At 43.2% G+C, this 20,790-nt stretch overlaps 1 protein-coding gene and 1 long non-coding RNA gene across 2 annotated transcripts in view; one reads left to right on the plus strand and one right to left on the minus strand.

Moving 5' to 3' along the window:
- The window catches only part of LOC131132029 (uncharacterized), a 65,866-nt gene that overhangs the window by 18,618 nt on the left and 26,458 nt on the right, over positions 1 to 20,790 (plus strand). The window lies entirely within an intron of this gene.
- btg1 (B-cell translocation gene 1, anti-proliferative) lies at positions 12,295 to 19,715 on the minus strand. Its single transcript, XM_058077186.2, has 2 exons — positions 19,276 to 19,715; positions 12,295 to 16,634 (listed from the first exon to the last, which is right to left on the minus strand). The coding sequence occupies exons 1-2, from the start codon at positions 19,418 to 19,420 to the stop codon at positions 16,231 to 16,233; spliced, it is 549 nt and encodes a 182-aa protein (XP_057933169.1). The 5' UTR covers positions 19,421 to 19,715; the 3' UTR covers positions 12,295 to 16,230.

Below are 20,790 nucleotides of genomic sequence, written 5' to 3' on the forward strand. Positions count from 1 at the left end.
TCATGATTCATACTAGCAGTTATGAAAGTAGGAACATAATGTTGCCTGTGTACACTGTATTGAATTCATAAATTTTGACCAGGATGAAGATTTTCCAGGTTTTTTTCATGTCAGTGAACTTTGTATGATGCCAGTGTTTTTGTTAACTCATTCAATCCCAGACATTTTTCAAAAGCCGTCCATCACGGTACTGGACATTTTTTACGGATTTTTCAAGACAAACAGAATATAGTGTTCTTAGGCCCTGTAGATACATGTATATACCTGTACATGGTATTTACCAAAAGAAAGAAAGACGCTCATCTTTCCAATGCATCTTTCTGCATTTAGTGATCAGCAGGTAAACACAGGCAAAATATTAGTTTTCAACAAAGTGAAGGGAGAAAAATAGTTTTCTGAAAAGAAACTTTTCAAGCATAACTTTCATTCTGACACAAACTTAGCCAAAATGTCCAAGGATAATGATGCCACATAATAAACAACACAACAAAATTGTTGTGAACCATTTGTTTACAAATATAACACCATGAACTATTATAATTTTCACATTTGCAACTGAAATATGTGGGAGGGATGCATGCCGAGCTCTTATAAAATGTGAATTTTTGCCACCTTGCCACATTTGGTCCAAAATGCTGATACCTAAAAACCTAAGTCCGGAGGTTGTCTGTATTCATTTAGTACTTTCATTTTGATGTTGTTACTATATGTGCCCTGTGATTGGCTGGCCACCAGTCCAGGGTGTACCCCGCCTCTCGCCCGAATACAGCTGGGATAGGCTCCAGCACCCTCGTGAGGATAAGCGGTAGAAAACGAATGAATGAATTTTGATGTTGTTCCTGTTGAGCCGGATACCTGGTCACATGGGTTCATCGGTCACCTCCCTACGTTCTTCTGGTTTTTGATTGGCTTCAAAAGAGTAGTGGTTATAGCTTGGATGTAGTGTGGGATCCCTTGGAATGCGTAAAAGGTTGTTTTGTGTGCGGTACACTGAGTCCGCTGCTTAAGTTGTTTCCAAGTGTGCCGCATGCTTCCTGGGCTCTCTAAAAGGAAACATAAATGTCCCAAAATCCCTGTCCATCAACTCAGCACGCCACACAGTTTAATCCTGACTGCCGCCAGGGAGCCTTTCAAGCCATGTTTGGCCCTGTGAAGGTGTAAAAGGGTGGGCGGGCACCTAGCTGGACACCTCTGTAGTCCTTCTGAAGGCCTTGGAGGATGCCCAGCAGGCGTGTCTACTCAATAGAAAGAATAAAAAGGCGAGGCTGCGTCACAAAGGGACACCAGCGTGGACGGGACAGAGCACGGCAGGCCGCGGGGGGGCGAGTGGGAGTGCCTGCAAGCTGGTTTCAAAGAACCAATGAAGAGAACGTTAGGAAGGCTTACTGTATTTTGCATTTGAGGGCATAAGGCCACATGGACCATGCAAGTCAGTCATAACCTCAAGGATGAGACGAGACAACAGCTTGAATTTTCATCCCAACCTCCCACCTCGGTAATAACGTTCGTAAGCCATTTCTCACATAATCCCTCAATTTGATGGAAAAAAAAACAAACAACGTGATCAAAGGATGTTCATTTCCCCCCGCCAGGGAAAAAAAGTGTAGCAACATCAGGCTGTGTAATTACATTTGTGCAGACACACAGTGGGACCATTGTGAGTTGTATTTATGTATTTTTTGTTATTGTGCTGCCCCCGTAGAGAGATGACCCACTTCCGAGGCTTTCTCAAAGCATGATGGTTTATGTTGTTTGCTGGCGAGGATGGCAAAGCTAAGGACGCAGACGTACCAATCCTTGTGACCTTTGTCTAAATTGTTTCCAAGTGTGGGTGGTGATTGGGACTATTGGCAATATTCAGGCTTTGTTAAGAAAACAGGAAAAAAAATCCAGACAGGAAGAGACTACTAAAACAAAAAGAGAGTTTTCACGTTATTATTTTTTTACCATTTCTCCCAAAGTAGGCACTCTAAGAGCTCACATGCTCGCCATTAACAAAAGCACATTCGTGAGGTCATCATGTGCCTGTTGTGTCTGTGCATCACCGAGCCGTGTCAACATCAATGAAACCCCTGCAGTGACAGAGAAATGGGCATCAAAACTCAAAATCAAAATAAAAACATTTGAACCATCACGAGAGAACCGCAATGGTCCTGGTCCCCCATCAATGCTAAATCCTAAAAATGTCATCCAATACTTCTCTACAAGAGAGGAGAAATATGATCTCAAAGAACAAAATTTGAAACACTTATATGCTAGGACTACGTTAAAAAGCCATAGCATTTCAGTATGTGGAACCAAACTATGGAATGGATTGAGTAAGGACCTCAAACAATGCACAACGATGAGCCAATTCAAGAAATAATTGAAGCAGTTGATGTTTGCTAAATACAAGGATGAAGAGTCTTCAACCAGTCATGATGTGCTATATATATCACTATATTGACACTTACTATGGTACCCATTATGTCATTGTGTGGTCATATCACCTAGTACTTCGGTATGAGACAAAAATAAATAAAAAAAAACATTAAAAAAAATGTAAACTATATTAGGAAAGCAGGAAGTGAACAAATGTAACAGTTACTGATTGTAAAAATACCAGATGGAGAGGTAGGATTTAATAAGCTTTGCTTCTTCCTACTCCTTTTGGACATGTGGAACTGTGAAATTATGGGATGCACTCAATTGTAATCTGATGCATGTTCAAGTGAAATTAAACCATTACCATTACCATGCTCGAGATGCCCGGCCCTGGTTGTTTATTATAAGAACTTGCGAGGAGCGATCACATTAGTCATTCTGTGACACTGCTACGTTGCAGAAACGTGCATGTGAGTGTGCATGCAAGCCACACAGAATTTAGGTGTGATGTGGGCTCAAGCACTGTACGATTGGCTGAGTGTCAGTACATGCTAAATCTTGGCCAAGCACCATTTGATCCTAATGACCTGCATGATGACGTGCGCCCTTTAATTACTCTCTTCCCCATTATATCTACTCTGCGAGGCTGCGGCGCTCTCGCTCATAAATTTTATGTGGCGAGAAGCAGACTAAACAGCGGGACTTCACGCATGTACTAACTTATCGGAAGGAGGAGAAGGCAAAAAAGCCAGAAAGAGAATAGCCAAGAGGTTGGAAGCACAAAGGAATGATCTAGTCCCCAGTGAGGAGTCACGTGGCTTTTAGCCTGTGAATAGATGTGGCACCTGAATCCTCTCCGGAGGCGTTCATGCTGACATTTTACACATGAAAAGAGCAACTGCTCTTCTTTTTGTTTGGCTGGTAGCCCGAGGCTGTCATCTAGCTCTTGACGTAAGACCTCCATGACCTCCACCTTCTCCTCTCGTACGTTACAACATGGTCACCTCACCTGGAGGACTACATATGTAAGTCTTTGGTTCAAGGATGGATGCCCCTACCATTTGACTATTGACACAAAATCATATGGGAAAGTGATAACTTGTATGTTTATGAGTAGTTTTTACTGATCTACTAAATTAACCTTAAACGTTTATTCGGAATTTATATGCGTATTTATATTTTTGACCAAAAAATGTGCAAACCGGGGCAGACGCTAACCGAGGTTCCACTGTATTTGAATATTTCACCCCTGTCGACATTCACCTGATATTATGTAAGTAAGTAATTAAGTAATTACACTCTGTCGTAAGTCTAGACAAGCCGGACAAGCAGAAAATGGCTGACTTGACGTGCATGCGGTCTTTCTTCTTCTACAGACAGGCACCGTATGTATTATGTTTTCACTTTGTACATTTTCGATGTTAGCCAAAAAAACACACTTTACCAGCGCAGATGCTAATCGAGGTTCCACTGTAAAATTCAGTGTCAAAGGCCAAGAGTCTGTTCTAAATGTAATTTATTTATTGCATTGCTGTTTGGCGGCACTGTGTTGACACTAGCCTCGTAAATCATCACAAGAGAAAGCACCGGAGAAGTGCAAACCACCCACAAAGTGCTAGCAGGTTTGTGCAGTGATGAGTCACTCGAGCATCGTCAGGAGAGCAGTTTACGTAAGTCTATTCAGTGAACGCATCTGTCATGATGTAATTTCCCTCTGTAAACAACAAAGCAGGCATGCAATAGCGTCGTTCAAGGCTGGAAGTTTTCGAATGATCGAAGGTCATTTTCAATTATATTGCGCCTCCACGGTGTTGAGATGCAACCATCTTGTCGAGTTTTCTCGTTGTGCGCGCAGCCATTTTAGCTAAACACAAGCCCCAGTTGTGTTAATTGGTTTCATTACTGTCTCCTGCACAAGTCCGAATAGGGACTAGAATAACACCCACTACACCACATATCAGTCCAAATCCCCCAAAATGTAATGGGCCGTTTTTGCATTATCCTGCCAGCTATAATTCCAATAATATCTTTCTGGATGACATATTACATTGTCGTCACCTCGAGTGTGATTTCTGCACATTGCATCAGCGCACAGTTTATGGACTACGTGCTGAATCGCGCTCAGCGTCTAGCGCAGGGGCCCCCAAACTACGGCCCGGGGGCCGGATCCGGCCCGCCTCCACCTTTGGTCCGGCCCCCTGAGCAACACCAGATAAATACCCCTCCCCCCTCCCAGAAAAAAAATCCTTTACTCACCCCGTCAAATAGAGCGGAACAATGGCGAAAAGATTAGGTAAGAGAAAAATTGATTCAGAATGCAGGGTATTTAACCTGCAGTGGACAAACGATTATTTTTTTGTTCAATGCAAAGAAAAAGCGGTAAAACCTAGTATTATTTATTTTATTAATAGTGTTATTATTTATTTCCGACTTATTTTTTCCGTGAAGATCCCGGAAAGGCTTATTAATATTTGTTTTTCTGTGGCTTTCTGGAAAACAATAAATGTTTATGTTTAGACACCCATGCAATCGTTACATTTTCTGCTACAAACTGACCCCGGCCCCCCATCAGAGCAGGGAAAAGTTTGGGGACCCCTGGTCTAGCGGGACAAATTTTAAAAGGCTGTGTTCCCTTTGGGGATACGCATCACTCTATCAGGTTTGAGGAAAGAAGTGGCATATTATAAAAACAAGGGGTACTGAGTGCAATACACTGGACATTATGAAATAAAAATCCTTTCTTTCAGGCTTTGCTTTGCTTTTGGCGAATAGGACAGACAGTTGGGGGCGGTAGAAGTTGTCGGCCGATCATTTCATTATTCATGCTCATGCATGTGGCCTCTGGCTTAGTCCGTATGGTAAAGCCTGGATCATTGTCATAGCTTGGTCGCTAAGGGCGTACTAACTGTACTGGGCCGTTCGTACCGTGCTGGACTTGGGTGTTGTTTCCCACCCCTCTTTTTGGCCCCGTTCGCCCACGCTCATGCTTAGCTTTCATGCTTATGCACGCTTTCTTGTGCCATCACTTCCACACAGCCACACTGCTGCAAATTTTCTGACTTGGTGGAATATTTCCAGTCTTATTTTCAGTTCTGATTTTTTCCAAATGTTGGCAATTGTGGCTGAGGGGCAATTACCTATTTTGAATCTTTGTGTTTCACTTCTCTTATGAAATTGAAATTGACAACTTGCCAGATGTGATTGCATTACAGTCTCTCGCTACGTTTTGTGGTTGAATATGTTCCTTTATTATTAAATAAATATACATGTTTAAGCTAATTTACATATGCATGGCCTGAATTTAAAGCATTTTCAAGCATAAAAATGACTAAGTTAGCAAGGGTTGACCGTATGTTGATGGTTTGCAGTGTAGAGAGTGGCCGACAGCAGCCCCTGTGTGACATGTGTTCTCTTCTTGTTAATAAAGCCACTGAAGTGCATTGTGAGCGTCTTCTTAACCACAAACGGCGGCAGTAGAGTAGTATTCTACACTGGTCTCCAGGTGTCAGTCATGTTAAATTGACGAGACAATAGCCACCAGGAAGTACGCCGCCATTGCTAACAAGTGAATCTGTCATACTATATATTTGCTTTGGATGGCTAATTTCTGTTATGTGTACTAAAATGGGTAATACAAATTTGGTCAAAAGTTTATTCAGAAGGTCATAAACAGGTTTTTTTTTATGCTATAATGACCAAAATCTTCCATTTATTAATATTAAATCCTACTTTGTGGAAATTCACTTCACACATTTCACCGAGATAAACTGTAACTGTACTGGCTATGTTGTATGCGATCATGTCGTACCCTGGCCTACCTCTTCCAATCCTGCCAAAGTAGGAAGTACTGAGTACAAAACTCGAGCACTCACACCAGCCAAATCCGAAGTGAGTCCACGTACGCTACGAATCATGGCTTTTACTATGCTTGGACCCACTTTGCACCAAAACCAATCGATTAGTTCATGGTTTTAGTACAATTTTACCAGGCTTGGACCCACGTTGCCCCTAACATCTGGCAAACCGCCATGTTTCTGATTCAAAACCAAATGTTATTTCCTGGTTTTGTTCCGAAACCAATTGCTTAGTTCCTGGTTTTGGTTCAGAAACATCAAAAATACCTAAGTGGTGTGGTGCTTTTCAGAGTGTCAGATGTTTCCGTGCATGGTGTTAAATTACATCACAGAAGCGTATGTCAACTGAAGATGGTGAGATACTCTTCAATTATTTTGGCATCTTTCACAACTTTTGGCAAAGGAAACGTGAAAAATACCCAAAACATTGCTTTGTCCAAAGCACGCCTTGAATTATTTACTTGTTTATTTTTCCCTGGGAAGCAGTTTGATGTTTAATGAGTAACATATTAGTGCCATAGGGAAATTAGTTTGCCATGGTTAGTCATTAAGCCGCCACTTGTATGTAGGTCACTGCATTTTTCTTCTCGCTCTGTGTTAAATGTTTGTTGTTATTATATACGGTGGTATCTCACCGGAAATATCACCCTGCAGGGACAAAACAGGGATTCAAGGGGCCAGGAAAGTTGGGAATCAACAAATGACGGGATGTGGGATTAAAGTTTAGATTCAAACGTTACTGCAGAGGGAAAGCTCATGAGTGTTGTGACTTTTGTGGAAGCTGCAAGGCCAAGTGTGTACGTGAGTGTTTGCATGCTTTAGTATTAACTGCAGCACAGTGCGTTCCCGTCCTCTTTACACCTATGTTGTCGCTAACGTGTATCTGCTGTACTCTGTTACGTCTCCACTGTGGGTGTTTTGATAGCGTTTGACAGTGTGTGTGTGTGTACTCATTGCGGGGAGGATGAGGCTTTGCTCTTCCTGACAGCTATATTCTTTATTTTCTTTAAACGTTCCTTTTTATCTGCTCACTAACTCCATCCCCCTAAACGCATCCTCCAAATCTCCCTATTGGCTCCCGTTGTGCCACTCCGTTTCTTGCCGCTGCAGCAGCAGCCGCCTCGCTTTACGTCTTCACACGCGACACAAACAGGAAACAGCTGAGGTGCTGTGTTCTCTCGCTTTCTTCCTGTCTCAAAAAAAAAGAGCACAGCGAACAAAACCGCTTCGAAGCAAGTCGTGATCATCGCCTCGTTACGGGCTGTTTACAAGCAAGCGAGGGCTTTAAATGAACACGTGCACTCACGCAGAAGTGAAACTCATTACAGCAAGACTGCTGTTGAAATGCTTTGTGTCACATTCCGGGACATTCGGCAACAAAACAGAATTTAGAGGATATGAAATTCTTATGTTCCGCCCGCCCGCCCACTGGCTCATCAGCAGAAAGATGACGAAAAACAGGCCTTCCAACTGTGCAAGTTACTGCTTTTGCTTCTAATAGTACATTAGAAGTGGCACATGCATGCATGCAACACAGCCTAGTCATACAAATATTAATGCGATCCTTGCAAGTTCTTACTCATAACAGAAATAAATAGGAATGCTGTAAATTACGAGTGTAATTATCAAGCGGTTATGAGGGACGTCATACAGATAAATGAGACAACATTAAAAAATGGCTCCAATTACTGATAACGTTTAGAAAACACCAATGAGGTGAGATTACCCGTACCGTGCGGATGAGAAGTACTTAACGGCCTGTCGTGATTTCCCCTCAGCTCACTTGTATGTAAACACTTCAGTTTCTGAGGAAGCCATTTTGCATACTTGTCATAACCAGGAAAAAGGCGAAAGAAACAAACAGTTGTTCCAAATTGTCCACCTTCTTAGTCTCCGGAAAAGTGCAAAAGGTTTACCAGAGACCTCAGTGGCGGCAGACCGGCTGCTCTGAGCATGTGACCGAATACAGTGCACCTTGCTGGGTCACAATAGATGGCTCTGTCTGCTCGGTACGCTGGTTCTCCTGATCGTAGTGATGGTGTAGTAGTAATGTCATGATATCTGATTAGGACAACAGTTACAGTTGGTTAAACCCAAATTTGTTTGAGTCTTTCTTCCCTCCAGGTATGCACTAACCTAAAAAAATCTTTTCCATATCGGTTTAGCAAAAAAAGAGATATTGTGCGTCCGGACTTTAAATAATTCAAAAGTTAAAATGAAGACGACATTTGTGTATGTGGTAAAGTTGTGTGATTTAATTAATGAGGTTAAACCTCTTGCAAGTAATCATGACAGCTGCCACTTGCACAATAACAATCACAATGGCTCAAAAAAGGACTGGAAATAATCCACAAAGTCAAGGAAATGGCAGTAATGGGCAGGGGAGAGAAGGGGGGGCTCATGCCCAAGTCTAGCACCGTACAAATGGCCTAGTGTGAGTAGGCCCTAAATACATCCGTGTGTGTGTGTGTGTGTGTGGCCCGGCAACATGCAATAGGCCTTCTCACTGAGCCCCAAGGCCAGGCTAAATTTAGGTGTCTGTCTTTTTCTCTCCCTTTCTTGCCCTCCGAGTGGTTACGAGCCTTCTGATTGGGAGAGGCTGGCCACAGGAATATGTTGCCGGCCTGTCTGACCGCCGACTTTCCAGATATCCATATGTGGGAGATCACATGAAGACGGTGGTGGAGGTTAAGCACGATGGCTTTTCATTACTTTTCATTGCATTTTGGCATCTGAGAGTGAATGCGGCACAGACAAATTTGTGGGGTGAATTAGGTGGAGGTGTGGGAAACACTGCGGCTTGATCGTCATTTTTGCAGCGATGATGAGATCGGACCTGGAGCAGCCATGGTAAACAAACGTGTTGTAAACAAGCCGTAATGTAAGTCTCAGTGAGGCTTTAATGGGAAACACATGCTTTTGCTCCAGCAGCAGTAAAACAATGGACTCTTGTAGAGCCATCTCTGAATGAGGTGGCAGACATGCTAGTAAGAGTAACGCTATTATGCTTCGGTTCATATAAACTCATTTTGACTATTTGCGCGGCACACTACCTAAATGGTGGAACCCGCTTGGCCATTCCTACCATTCCTACCATTCCTACCTATAAAAACTCCTTTAGGTTCATTAAGAAGCCGCAAGCAATGACTGAATGATAAACAACTCCACATTAATTTACACTTACCGTTATGCGTTTTGAAGATGACCAATCTTCATCTCCAGGTCTTAAGACCATGTTGTACAAGTTCCCCATTTCATCTCCAAATGTTTATCCCTCCTCAAACTGTTGAAACATCGTTCAAATCTTGGCTGTAATCATTATAAACATCCTCTGTCTCGTTTGTTTACCTGAGCTACATTACCCCCAGTGTTGTGCAATTGTTGTGCAATCACACAGTATACGTAAATACCAATAGTTCATGTTCATAGTTCACCATTTCAATTTTGAACTAGTTCAAAGTTCAGCTCAATTCAGTTTTTTTTAGGTGAAAAGTGAGAATGAAAGACGCAGCTTGTTTTTAAAATAAAACTATGGCATCTATCACCACCTAAAACTGTTCACTGTTTACAATTATGTCCTATTGTCTAGGGCAGGGGTCAGCAACCCACGGTTCCAGAGCCGCATGTAGCTCTTAAGCTTCTTTGTTGTGGCTCCCTTCATAATGCTCAAGTATTTTTTAACACCCTTTTTTGCAAAAAATCTGACTTTTTGTTGTCTTCATGTCTCACATAAGGATTGTGGATAATGGGCTAAATTCCCCTTCAAAAGTGCACTTTTTTTTTTTTTCAAGGTTTTTGTTTTTGCAAAACATTCACCCCACTTTATTTTGTGTTTCCACATCCACAAACGTTCCCTGGAGGCGCTCCAACTGACCTAGTTTCTGTGCTGCCACAAGTTTTAAGACATATTGCGCAACCCCCCCGCCCCCTCCTCTTTGTTATTATATTGTCTGAAGAGCTCTTTCCCAGTTGTTGTCGATGCAAGCACTGTAGCTCGACATTAGCAAACTTATTGTACTCTTGATAGCTTCAAGCATGTTTGATAGAGCATAGTCTACACCAACCGCAGGGGTAGAGGACGTGTTCACGGGCACGTGTTAAAGAACATACTGTATGTGCACACCTGCAGGATTGAATGAGGACAAAGTCTTCCCCTTTTTTAACTGTCACATCTCCACTGTCTCTTACGACCGTTTTGGCATATCTTGGATTCAATCATGTGACTCCACCTCTGTTTTCTAGTGGGTGGAACCCAGGGTGCGATGATTCATTTGTTTACCTTCTTACCTGATCTTTCCACACTCATAACATCATCTGTGTATGAAAGTGAAGCAGTTTTCATAACAAAGAAAGCACAAGAGCGGGGCCGAGGTCATCTAACATGTTCTGACCGCTATCAAATATTTATATTAAGGAGATGAGTGAGTGTTAGAACGGGAGGGTTGCAAGATGTTCCTGTTAAAGCTGCCTCCTTTAGCTACGCACTTTATTTGATTGACTCTTATCAGCGGAAGATAAGGCCCAGTACAAAAGTAGCATGGCAACATTCATCTCGTGTTGTTAAAAGGATTCATGCATTGTTATCATATAATGGAATACACAGTTTTATGTGTATTATATTGACACTCTTTCTCAGTAACCAATAAGCCACCAAATTTTGTTGTTTCTTTTTTCTCAAAATCAGCAGATTCAACCATCACTTTCGAACAACTTGATTGAAGTGCTGGAAGAACACGTTGTTCCATCCCGGCGGAGGACGGGACACTGTTTATTTTCAAGAGAGAGGAGGAAATAGCTCATGAAATGTTCCAGAACTGCAGCCAAAACATTGTTTGTCCAATTAATGATCATTTGGACAGCATTTTTCAATTGGAAAAGGTGTACAAGCGAGCATAAGGTGTAACTATTAGAGCACAAAGTCCAAAGAAAGGAAAATACATTAGAAGGAATGCTGATGGGAACTCCTTTCCGGTCCTTTTTGGCACAGACGGCCCAGTCGGTTATAAACACATAGAGGTCAAAGCGCAACCTGGACTGCAGTCTGCTTAACTTTTAACGTGTGATACCGCCAAAGAAAAAGGACGGTTAAAAAGATGTAAATCATACAGATATATCAGATTTCTTACTGCATCTAAAAATGACAGCAAAAGCACGTAGAAGTTACAAATAAGTACGATAAAATGCATTGGAGTGCTGTCTCACTCAGTGTGTGTAACAATGGCACTCTTTAAAATGACATTGTATAATCTTTTTGTGAAATCTAGGCTGGTAAAAATAGCAGAATATAAAAATTCTTTCATATTTAACCAACAATTTAAGTTATATTATGTGGGGGTATCCAAAATGGGCAGCCATTTGTGGCCCCAGCTTGTTTTCTATTGGTCCGTGGTGTGTAGGGATTAATAATAATACACTTTGTCACCTAAGCACAAAGTCAAACAAACTCAAAATTTGTCTTTAAATACACATAAAACATATTTTTTTAACTTTCATTCATTCATTTTCTACCGCTAATCCTCACAAGGTTCGCGGGGGGTGCTGGAGCCTATCCCAGCTGTCTTCGGGCGAGAGGTGGGGTACACCCTGGACTGGTGGCCAGCCAATCACAGGGCACATATAGACAAACAACCATTCACACTCACATTCATACCTATGGACAATTTGGAGTCGCCAATTAACCTAGCATGTTTTTGGAATGTGGGAGGAAACCCATGCATGTATGGAATTGAACTGTGTGGCCTGCGTGCTAACCACTAGATCGCCGTGCAGCCTGTCATCCATTACTTAAATTAAACTTTTAAATCAAAATGGAGAATCGTTAGGAAGTGGAATGAAAACGAGTAATCGGAAGCAGAATCCTATAAATTGAAATGCACAACGCTGGTAATGGGTCACCAAGACTGCTCTTCATTGTGGTTTAATGTGACATTTTATGCATTTACTTTTTGCCACTGGGATAGTGAAAAATGTGGATTTCAGTTTGGTTAACGAAAAGACGGTGAATTTAGTCTAAAAATCCGCTATACGAATGAAACCGCAAAGTAACACTCATATAATAAAGACATCACACATGAGCTATGATGCCAAGATAGGAAATCTTTTATTACAGAGAAAAAAACCTTTTTCTTCCAAAATATAGAAATCTGTACAACTTCCGCACAATCAATTTACATGAACTGTACAAATTTACAGCAGTTCATCACAACATAGCCAAGGGGAGAAAAAAAAGGAACTCAACACGATAACATGAGATCACAAGCTTTTCTTCTTGGGTAAGCTCAGATTTTTTTGTCTATTTTCTGCTTTTGTAAGTAAATAGAAAAAAGGAGGAAAAAAATAAAAAAAAATTAAAAAAAAAGGATACATCTATGATTACAGATCATGGAAGCTAATTTTTTGTAACCAAAACAACTTTGGTCCTTGCCAACACTCCCTTCAAAAAATGGCTTCACTTACAAAAAAAGTGTTACCCATGTTAAAAGATGACGTACAAAAAAGGAAAAAACACCTCTAGGATAGCAATTATTGGCACTTCCCATGTGTACTGTTATGCACTCTACCATTGCTTGTACAGTTACAATACATTCTACAATATGTAAAACACCATCGTATGTGAAAGTGGCAATAATTCAACTAGTCGATGACAATATTGACGACAACAACAACAAAACCGCTGTTCCCTTCCTGTGTCACGTCTTAACACACTTAACAAGCTTTCAGTAAGTCTTTATTATTGAATGTCCCAGGCCTGAGTTTGGCAATACATTCCAGGAGAGACTCCTCATGTCTCCAGAAGAAAAACTTGACATTTTAGTGCATTTTATGTGCTATTTTACCTCTGACTTTTTTTTCAGACTCAAATCACTCCTTTAGCTATGTGCGCACAAGCGTGAATGGATGCCATTTAAAACGTACTGAGGACGTAAGCCATTTTTTCAGTTGGTGATGGTATAGGCGTTGAGAAGGCGTCAAAGGGGATTTGGTGTTTTTTTTTTTTTTTGTCAATTCTGGGGTCTGTTTAAAGTCATAGAGTTGCAGATTACCAATTCGGAAGAGGAGAAGATGCGGCAGGGAGGGAAAGAACTACCAGTGTGACCATAAAATACAACCAGACTGAGACGTCTCATAACGTTGTGGCAAAGTGGAAAGGCAATGTGATGGAAAAACAAGTGGACACTAAAACGCCCATCCCAACCGCACTTAGAATCGTGCTATTATTCAGGGTGTATTCGCAGCTAGTGAGGGGGGGCGGGGGGTGCAGTGCGTCAAATGCTATAGCTCCATTACCCATAGGAGAACTTAGGAGAGCTTTCAACACCCGGACCAGCAACCGACAGACCTGGCTGGCAGCTACAGCCTGTAGCCGCCCACAGCATCTGCCCCCAGAGCCTGGCCCCGGGGTCGGGGTGGTCAGCCATCACATCCTTTCATAGGCATGTAAACAAAGATGCTACTCAGTAATTAAATGCAGCGCAATCCAGTGAGATGAAAACTAGACAACAGTATGGTACCCTCAATTATTCATCGTCCTTCCTTTTTTTGAGTTTCTAGAACACTCCCCCGGCCCCCACCCCCTGCTCCCACTTTGAGTGCAGCGCGAGCTCCCCGTTACGTGTGCGTGCGTGCTGGTTTATTTGTCCATCACCGCTGAGGGACGGCGGAAGGCTTCCTTATCGGGATGCTGAATAAGTCTGGAGCGGGGAGGGCCGGAGGAATTTTAGCTGCCCTGGACAAGAGTCCGGCCCTGGCCCTGACCCCCCTCCTCTATCACAAAACAACACCCCACCATCCGGCCTCCCTTCCCCCACGGGTGATGGATGATGATATGTGTCACATTAAGTCTTCCTGCATCCACGAGAGGGTGGCAGGTCTGGCTAGCAGTGTGCTGGCTTTGAGGGTCTGAGCTGAGGGGGGTGATATGTGGCACTTGAGGCACTCCAAACTCGGACGAGGGCTTGGGCGAAGCTGCCAGGCTGGGCTGTGCGGGCAGTAGAGAGACCACCATGCGGTGCGGTGTCACTTTTGAAATCACAAATGGCTCATAATTCATGACGAGAGGTAAGGCATTGCACCTCCAAGGCTTGGAAAATGTGTTTTCCTTTCAGAAGACCTTGGAGATGGACGTGACATAAAAGGCTGACGAGGCCTGGTGTGTTGCTTTACAAATTCAAGTTACATTGAATGTCGAAACAGTCAGTGCTCTGTGCCTCACACAGCCATTCACTTAGTCCAGACCCTTTGGGGGATAAACCTCTGTCAACTTCATGAGCAGTGACGTATGAATGTGACTACTTCTCGCATACCACCAGCAAGCCGTCTGAGGGTGCGTTCACACTTTGGTTCGGTTAGAAACTAACTCTGGTGCCTTTGCTCTGCTAGTGCGGTTCGTCCAGTCAGATGTGAACACATCATTCAAAACCTTGGTGTACACTGAAGAGATGGTTCTTGGTCTGATTGCAAGTGAACTCTGGTGTGGTTCGGTTCACTTGAGCTGAACGTGACACTGACGAGCCTAACACACGTAGAAATGACTAATTTGTAAGTGAAAATATGTCGGAAGTGCTCTATCTCCATCCTAATGTGAAAATGGTGGTGTATTTTAGAAGCTTTTGGGGAAATCTAAATGAGTTGCTCAACATAAAGAACAACCTATTTTGGTTTGGAATATTTGAGTTAAGTCATGTAATATGTCACGAAGACTGCCCAATCAAGTCCATACTATGCGTGTTATTAACCGCACCTTTGGTCCCATGACAAAAATACCAGTGTCAATGCTAAGCTAATGTAACTACCCCAAAGTGTGCACCGATCATCCGGTCCGGACCAGAGTACTAAACCACAAGTGTGAACGTAGCCTCAAATCAAAAGCTCTGAAATGTTCACAAATACAGTGTTTAAAAAAAAAATGCTTGAATCCAGAGTCGCACGCTCCTGATTTGATAAACAGCCGTCTATCGCAACACGGGAGCTACAGTATGAACAAAAACAGATGAGGAGGGCAAAAATGATGAAAAATTATGACATTCGAATGGATGGAATGCAGGCAATTTGCTCCAAAATAAAAAGTACACATCCCACACAATCTAACGTCAAAGTGCATTCAATGTCAATTCGAACAAATTTGGATTGAATTGGCTCCTCCCTCTTTGCTACACTTTGAATATTGGCGAAAAACAGGAGATGGGTGGTGAAGGAAAAGGGGGGCAACTTGATTGTGGATTTCAACAACATTCATTATATTGAGGGAAGGGGGTCTCTACCCTCGCCCTGAAAGCTACATGGTCGATGTGGGGGGTACGGCAGACACGCTGGTATCCATAGGTAACAGGTGTCGCTAACGTTTGCACTAACAAACAGGCCTAGAGTTGAACTGACGGGGACATGGAGGGTGCTAGATCCAGTCGCTAAGTGGTAAAGATTTCATGTGGTCCAAAAGCAAATTTGACAAAAAAAATAGACACCATCTTTACCACGACTGGCTAAACCCTCAACTTCCTCCTCAACTAAACATCCTCAAAACTTTGAATATCAAGGGGGGATTCCGTACATTTTGGCGTTTTTTTTGTTTTGTTGCTGTGGTGTATTTAGCATGTACCCATAGTAACCACAAGTTAAAAAAGTGCAAAGTCAATGCTGACAGCCCCTTCAGGGTTGAAGCTGATCATCACGTTTAAAGTCGAGGGGTTAGGGGGGGAAGTCCTGATCGGGTGGTGTAGCTGCCCCAACAGTTCCATCTCCACAAAGCTTCTCCTAAAAATGGAGTACCCAGCTGATCCAATGACATAACAAAATAGATGATAATGGGGGTGAGGGTGGGGTTATCGATCCTACAAGGTTTCCATCACCTGGATGATAGGGATCCTCTGCTTTTTCTTTTGCTTTTTTTCCTCTTTACTATTTCATTTCATATTCTTAGCTTTTAAAAAGGCTCGCCCTGATCCGGTCAAATTCATCCAACCGGCCAAGGTATGACCCTGAATGAGAAGTAGGCCCGGCCGACTGCACGCCCCCTTTAACTGGACACAGTCATCATGTTGTAGGCTTTGGAGGGACTGGTTCTGCCGAGCACCATCAGTTCCTCCTTGCAGCTGATGTGACTGTCCACCATATTGCTCACCGAATTGCCGCTTCCTGAGGGCGAGCTGGCCGCGACCGTTCCCGGCATGGCCGCCGGAATGGGCTGCGACTCGTACAGGACGCAGATGGATCCGTCCTCGCCGATGCGATAGGACACCTCGAAGGGGTCCACCCACAGTGTGAGCTCACTGGGCAGCAGAAGGTAGAGTTGCTGGATGGTCAGGCCGATGCGCTGGCCCGCCTGCCCCACCAACGGGTCCATCTTGTGGTTGATGCGGATGCAGCGGTAACCTGAGCCTTTGCAGGGACGGTCTGGGAACCAGTGGTGCTTGTATTGTTCTGTGAGGACAAAGAAGCGGGGAATGTGGACTGAGTTTTACTTGCAATTAGTTTTGGGTTATGTAGTGCTACTTTTTTGAACAACTGACCAAACAACTGTCATGAATTACTTGTGAGGGAAGCAATCGCATAAATTAAACGTATTTATTACGACTAGTCAGGGGTGAGCAAGCTTGGTTGAGAGTGATTCCAATTGTGCCAAAGGAGGGGAAGTGTACAGAACAGACCGCTCACACTAGCCAAACTTGCCAGACTTTAGGTGTGAAGTGGACCCAAGCCTGGTATAATAGGTCTAGTGTGTGTGTACACATTCCTGGTACTACATGACTTCTCAGGTAGTCCTTTGTTGTGGAAATCCAGTCGAGGGCTGGCTAAGTGCAGTTATTCTCGGGGTGCAGCAGTAAGAAAAACAACACCACCTGTTCTGTTCCTGATAAGCAGCCATAAACAGGCGGCCGGCGGCGCCCTGGGTGTACGTGACAAAAAAGAAGCCTATTGAATTCCCTCCCCCCACATGACTGCCATCAGTGTCAAGGTCTCCCATGACGGACTGAACAAAAACACCAAAAGTTGAAGTCTGAGCCAGCCATCTGGGATGCTTGGCCCCACCTCTTAAAGGGACGGGATCCTGTTTTTGTGGAAGTATTCCAAGTGGTTGTTAAATTCATACAAGGGAGTGACGTCACTTTAAGTTGCCTTCGGGGGTTTTCAGGAGAGATTACAATCACAGTGTGTTTGAAACAACATTCTACTCCTCATATACCAATGAACAAAGCAAAGGAATGGGCTCATCCATATTGAATTCCCATTGACGCCATTGTGGTGTAAGTGAAGTAGACCAGCATTTAGGTCGGGGGGCCTGCAGGCCACCTGCATTTAACCACGGGGACTCACGGATGAAAGAAAAAAGGGGGCTGTCTGGCAGATCATCTGGGCCGAGCCACAAAAGACAATCACCTACAAACAAACCGTGAAGCAGATGGGATCAGGATCAGCTCCACCTATTCTTAAAAACCGGGACACGAGAAGGGGAGTGGGGCTGGTAAGCGGAAAGTGGACGCACTTAGCCCAAAGAGTGCTGTTTATTGACGTCAAGCCATACTTTAGGTGAGCTTGTTAGGACCCGTCTGGCGCGGTGACGGCTGATAAACAACAAAGCCCCCTGCCTTCACTGGACAACCAAAGGAAGAACTGAGAGCTTCAACATGTTGGATTCAACATGCAGAACACCCCCGGTTCTAACCCGATGACGCTGCGACCGCCCCCTCTTTAATGTCCTACTATAGGCCCAACCAAAACACCACCCCCTCCCCATACACGTCTCACAGTAGGCGCCATTTTGCAGAAACTTTTGTCTGTTTACAAGAAACCCCCCAATGCTGTGCTTCGACGTTTTCCGTCAAACAAAGCTCATGAGCTGGTCATTGATCACCAATTAAACACGATCATGAAAAATATATTAGGCATGGAATATGGCTGTGTGAAGCACGACAAACAGTTGCTTTGACTCCAGGTCGGAAAGAGTTAACCCGTATCCCATCTCAAATTTACTGCCGGATAAGCAGGGCCCTTATGGTGGGAATGTGGGTCATCATCTGCTGTTCCATACATGGAACGAAGCAGATGTATGGAAGATTTAGCACCCACGCTGGAGCGTGTTTACCGCAAGCGAAAGAAAAAGAACCCACATCACCTGAAGTAGTCTCAATTCCGTTTACTTGATGTCACAAAGTGTAAATAATTTCAGCTGTTTTTAGTTAAAAAAAGAAAACAACAAAAAGTATCAACATTTTTAATATCGGCTATGAATGTAATGCCTAAATACTGTTGAAACATGCAGAAACAATGGTAATGTATGACTTTTAGTATCCAACACAATAAAACAATTCATGTAATTATTATGGATATTAGCATGGAATGTGGGCATAGGAAAAAACGCCTAAAATGGGACATATAACACTCATTTTTATTTAAAGAAACATTAAAGAGTCATACAGTGTGAATTACGTTTTTAGTTGTGGTAAGCAATCAAATAACAAAAATAATCTACTTTAGTCACAATCAAGCCAGCCGGATATTGATTTTATGTTTCGTTTTTGAAAGTTAAGTTCCACACCAATACCTCTTGGGGAATCCGACACAATAAAAAAAACACTCCTTGCAATTAAAATGTGTCTTAATTATTGAATTGTAAACGACTTGGCTGAGAGCATTACGTAATTGTGCAGCGTCTCGTCACTGTTGTTGTCGAGGCGCACTTCCTTGTTCCAGTCTTTCTACCACCCCCCCTCACTTCTTCACCAACAAAGTAGCTTCTCTAAAACCCCCCAATTTTAGTCCCACTGGTCCAAATATGCTATTCCGTCGATTAAATCGTCGAATGGTTGCTTTTGAGAACAATTTCTGGCCTATTTTGGGTGTTTTTGTGCGCAAAGCTGTGCGTTCTGGTGGCTCTGGTAAGTGAGACGCAGGGAGAACAAAGAACGCTTCTTTTGACCCCCTCCTCCCCTGGTCGGATTACAACCCGAATTTGGACCCAATTTTGCCGCCGAATGAAAACTAGAAACCAATGGAAATGATGATTTAAGAAGTGCCAAATTATTTTTGTTGGAATAAAAACAACGAGAGGGTTTTCGCTCACCTGACAAAATGTCGTGTAGGCTCTGGCTGAACGTTTGGACCTGCCGATCGTTTACGTGTCCTTTTACCCGCAGAAATCTCGACAGAAATCCGACGGCGGCGTTGATCTCTGGTTTCATGGTTCCCCGGGCACAAAGGGTATGCATGAGGAAGGCAACGGCCACAGCCTGTGCGCTTTTTTTGGTCACTGCGCGTTCGTTATTGCCTTTTTTTTTCTCCACGTTCGATCCCAGGTCCAAGCTTGACGGCTCCTCTGCGCATTTAGTGCTCAATGTCAGGTGAGGTAGACGAGATCCGCTGGAAAAAAAACACTTGGCAGAAACAGAAACCTGGTTGTTGGTAAATACCACGCAGGGGGTTGGGTTTTCAGGCAGGTGGTGGGGGGGGTCCTTCTGTGCTGCTTTCCAGTCCTCCCTCTCCACTGTCCTCCTCCAGAGTGAAACTCTTCGACTGGGGGAGAGAGTTTTTATACCGCCTCCCCCTTCTTCTCTCCCTCCTCCCTTCCCAAGGCGATGACACAAGCTGCTACAGCAACAACAGTTCACCAATGGCCGCCCCGGCCACAATCTGACGAGCCACATATAGGAGGAGTACGGTGTGCACGTCACTGCTCTGGAAATAAACACCAGCAGCACAGCAGCGTGAAGCTGTGCTGCGTTCAAAGACTGTAGGAAGAGAAGGGGAAAAACAGAAGCAGGCTGCATTTGTTCAAATGGTGAACTCATGCTAAGCTCAATGTAGGTTTACTACCCACTTGGAAGAGGCGGGCCAGGGCACGGTGACTTAGTAATAGGTGACATATTTCATAATAAATATACATACAGTAATCTTTCGTAATCTCATAGTTTGGTTACTGCACCAGACACATCCATCCATATTAGATTAGCCTACCTTGCACTCAATATTGCCAGCCTTCCCAAAAGGTTCTCCTCCCATTCCGTATGGAAGTGGTAAGTTTGTGCACAGTTTCTGACTTGGTCCTTTTCTCCCACTACGTTTGAAACCCTTTTGGAAGTATAGAAGAAAAAAATTCCACGCTAAGTGTTTAACCAGTTAGCTTGTTAGCTAGCTAGTGGTCGTCTTGGAATGGATTGAGTAAGGATCTCAAAACAATGCACAACGATGAGTGAATGGTGTTTGCTAAATACAAGGATGAAGAGTCTTGTATGTGGTATATATATATATATATATATATATACACGTATATATATATATATATATCACTATATTGACACTTACTATGGTACCCATTATGTCCTTGTATGGTCATATCACCTTGTACTTCGGTATATGACAAAAATAAAAAAAACAAACAAAAAAACTTAAACTATACTAGGAAAGCAGGAAGTGAACAAATGTAACAGTTACTGATTGTAAAAGTACCACATAGAGGGGTAGGATTTAATAAGCTTTGCTTCTTCCTACTCCTTTTGGACATGTGGAACTGGGAACTGATTATGTGATGCATTCAATTGTAATCTGAAATTGTAATTTTTCAAATGAAATAAAACCATTA

This window comes from Doryrhamphus excisus, linkage group LG2 (assembly GCF_037039965.1).
Source record: "Doryrhamphus excisus strain RoL-2023G ecotype Guam linkage group LG2, RoL_Dexc_Guam_v1.1, whole genome shotgun sequence".
Classification (NCBI taxonomy): domain Eukaryota; kingdom Metazoa; phylum Chordata; class Actinopteri; order Syngnathiformes; family Syngnathidae; genus Doryrhamphus; species Doryrhamphus excisus.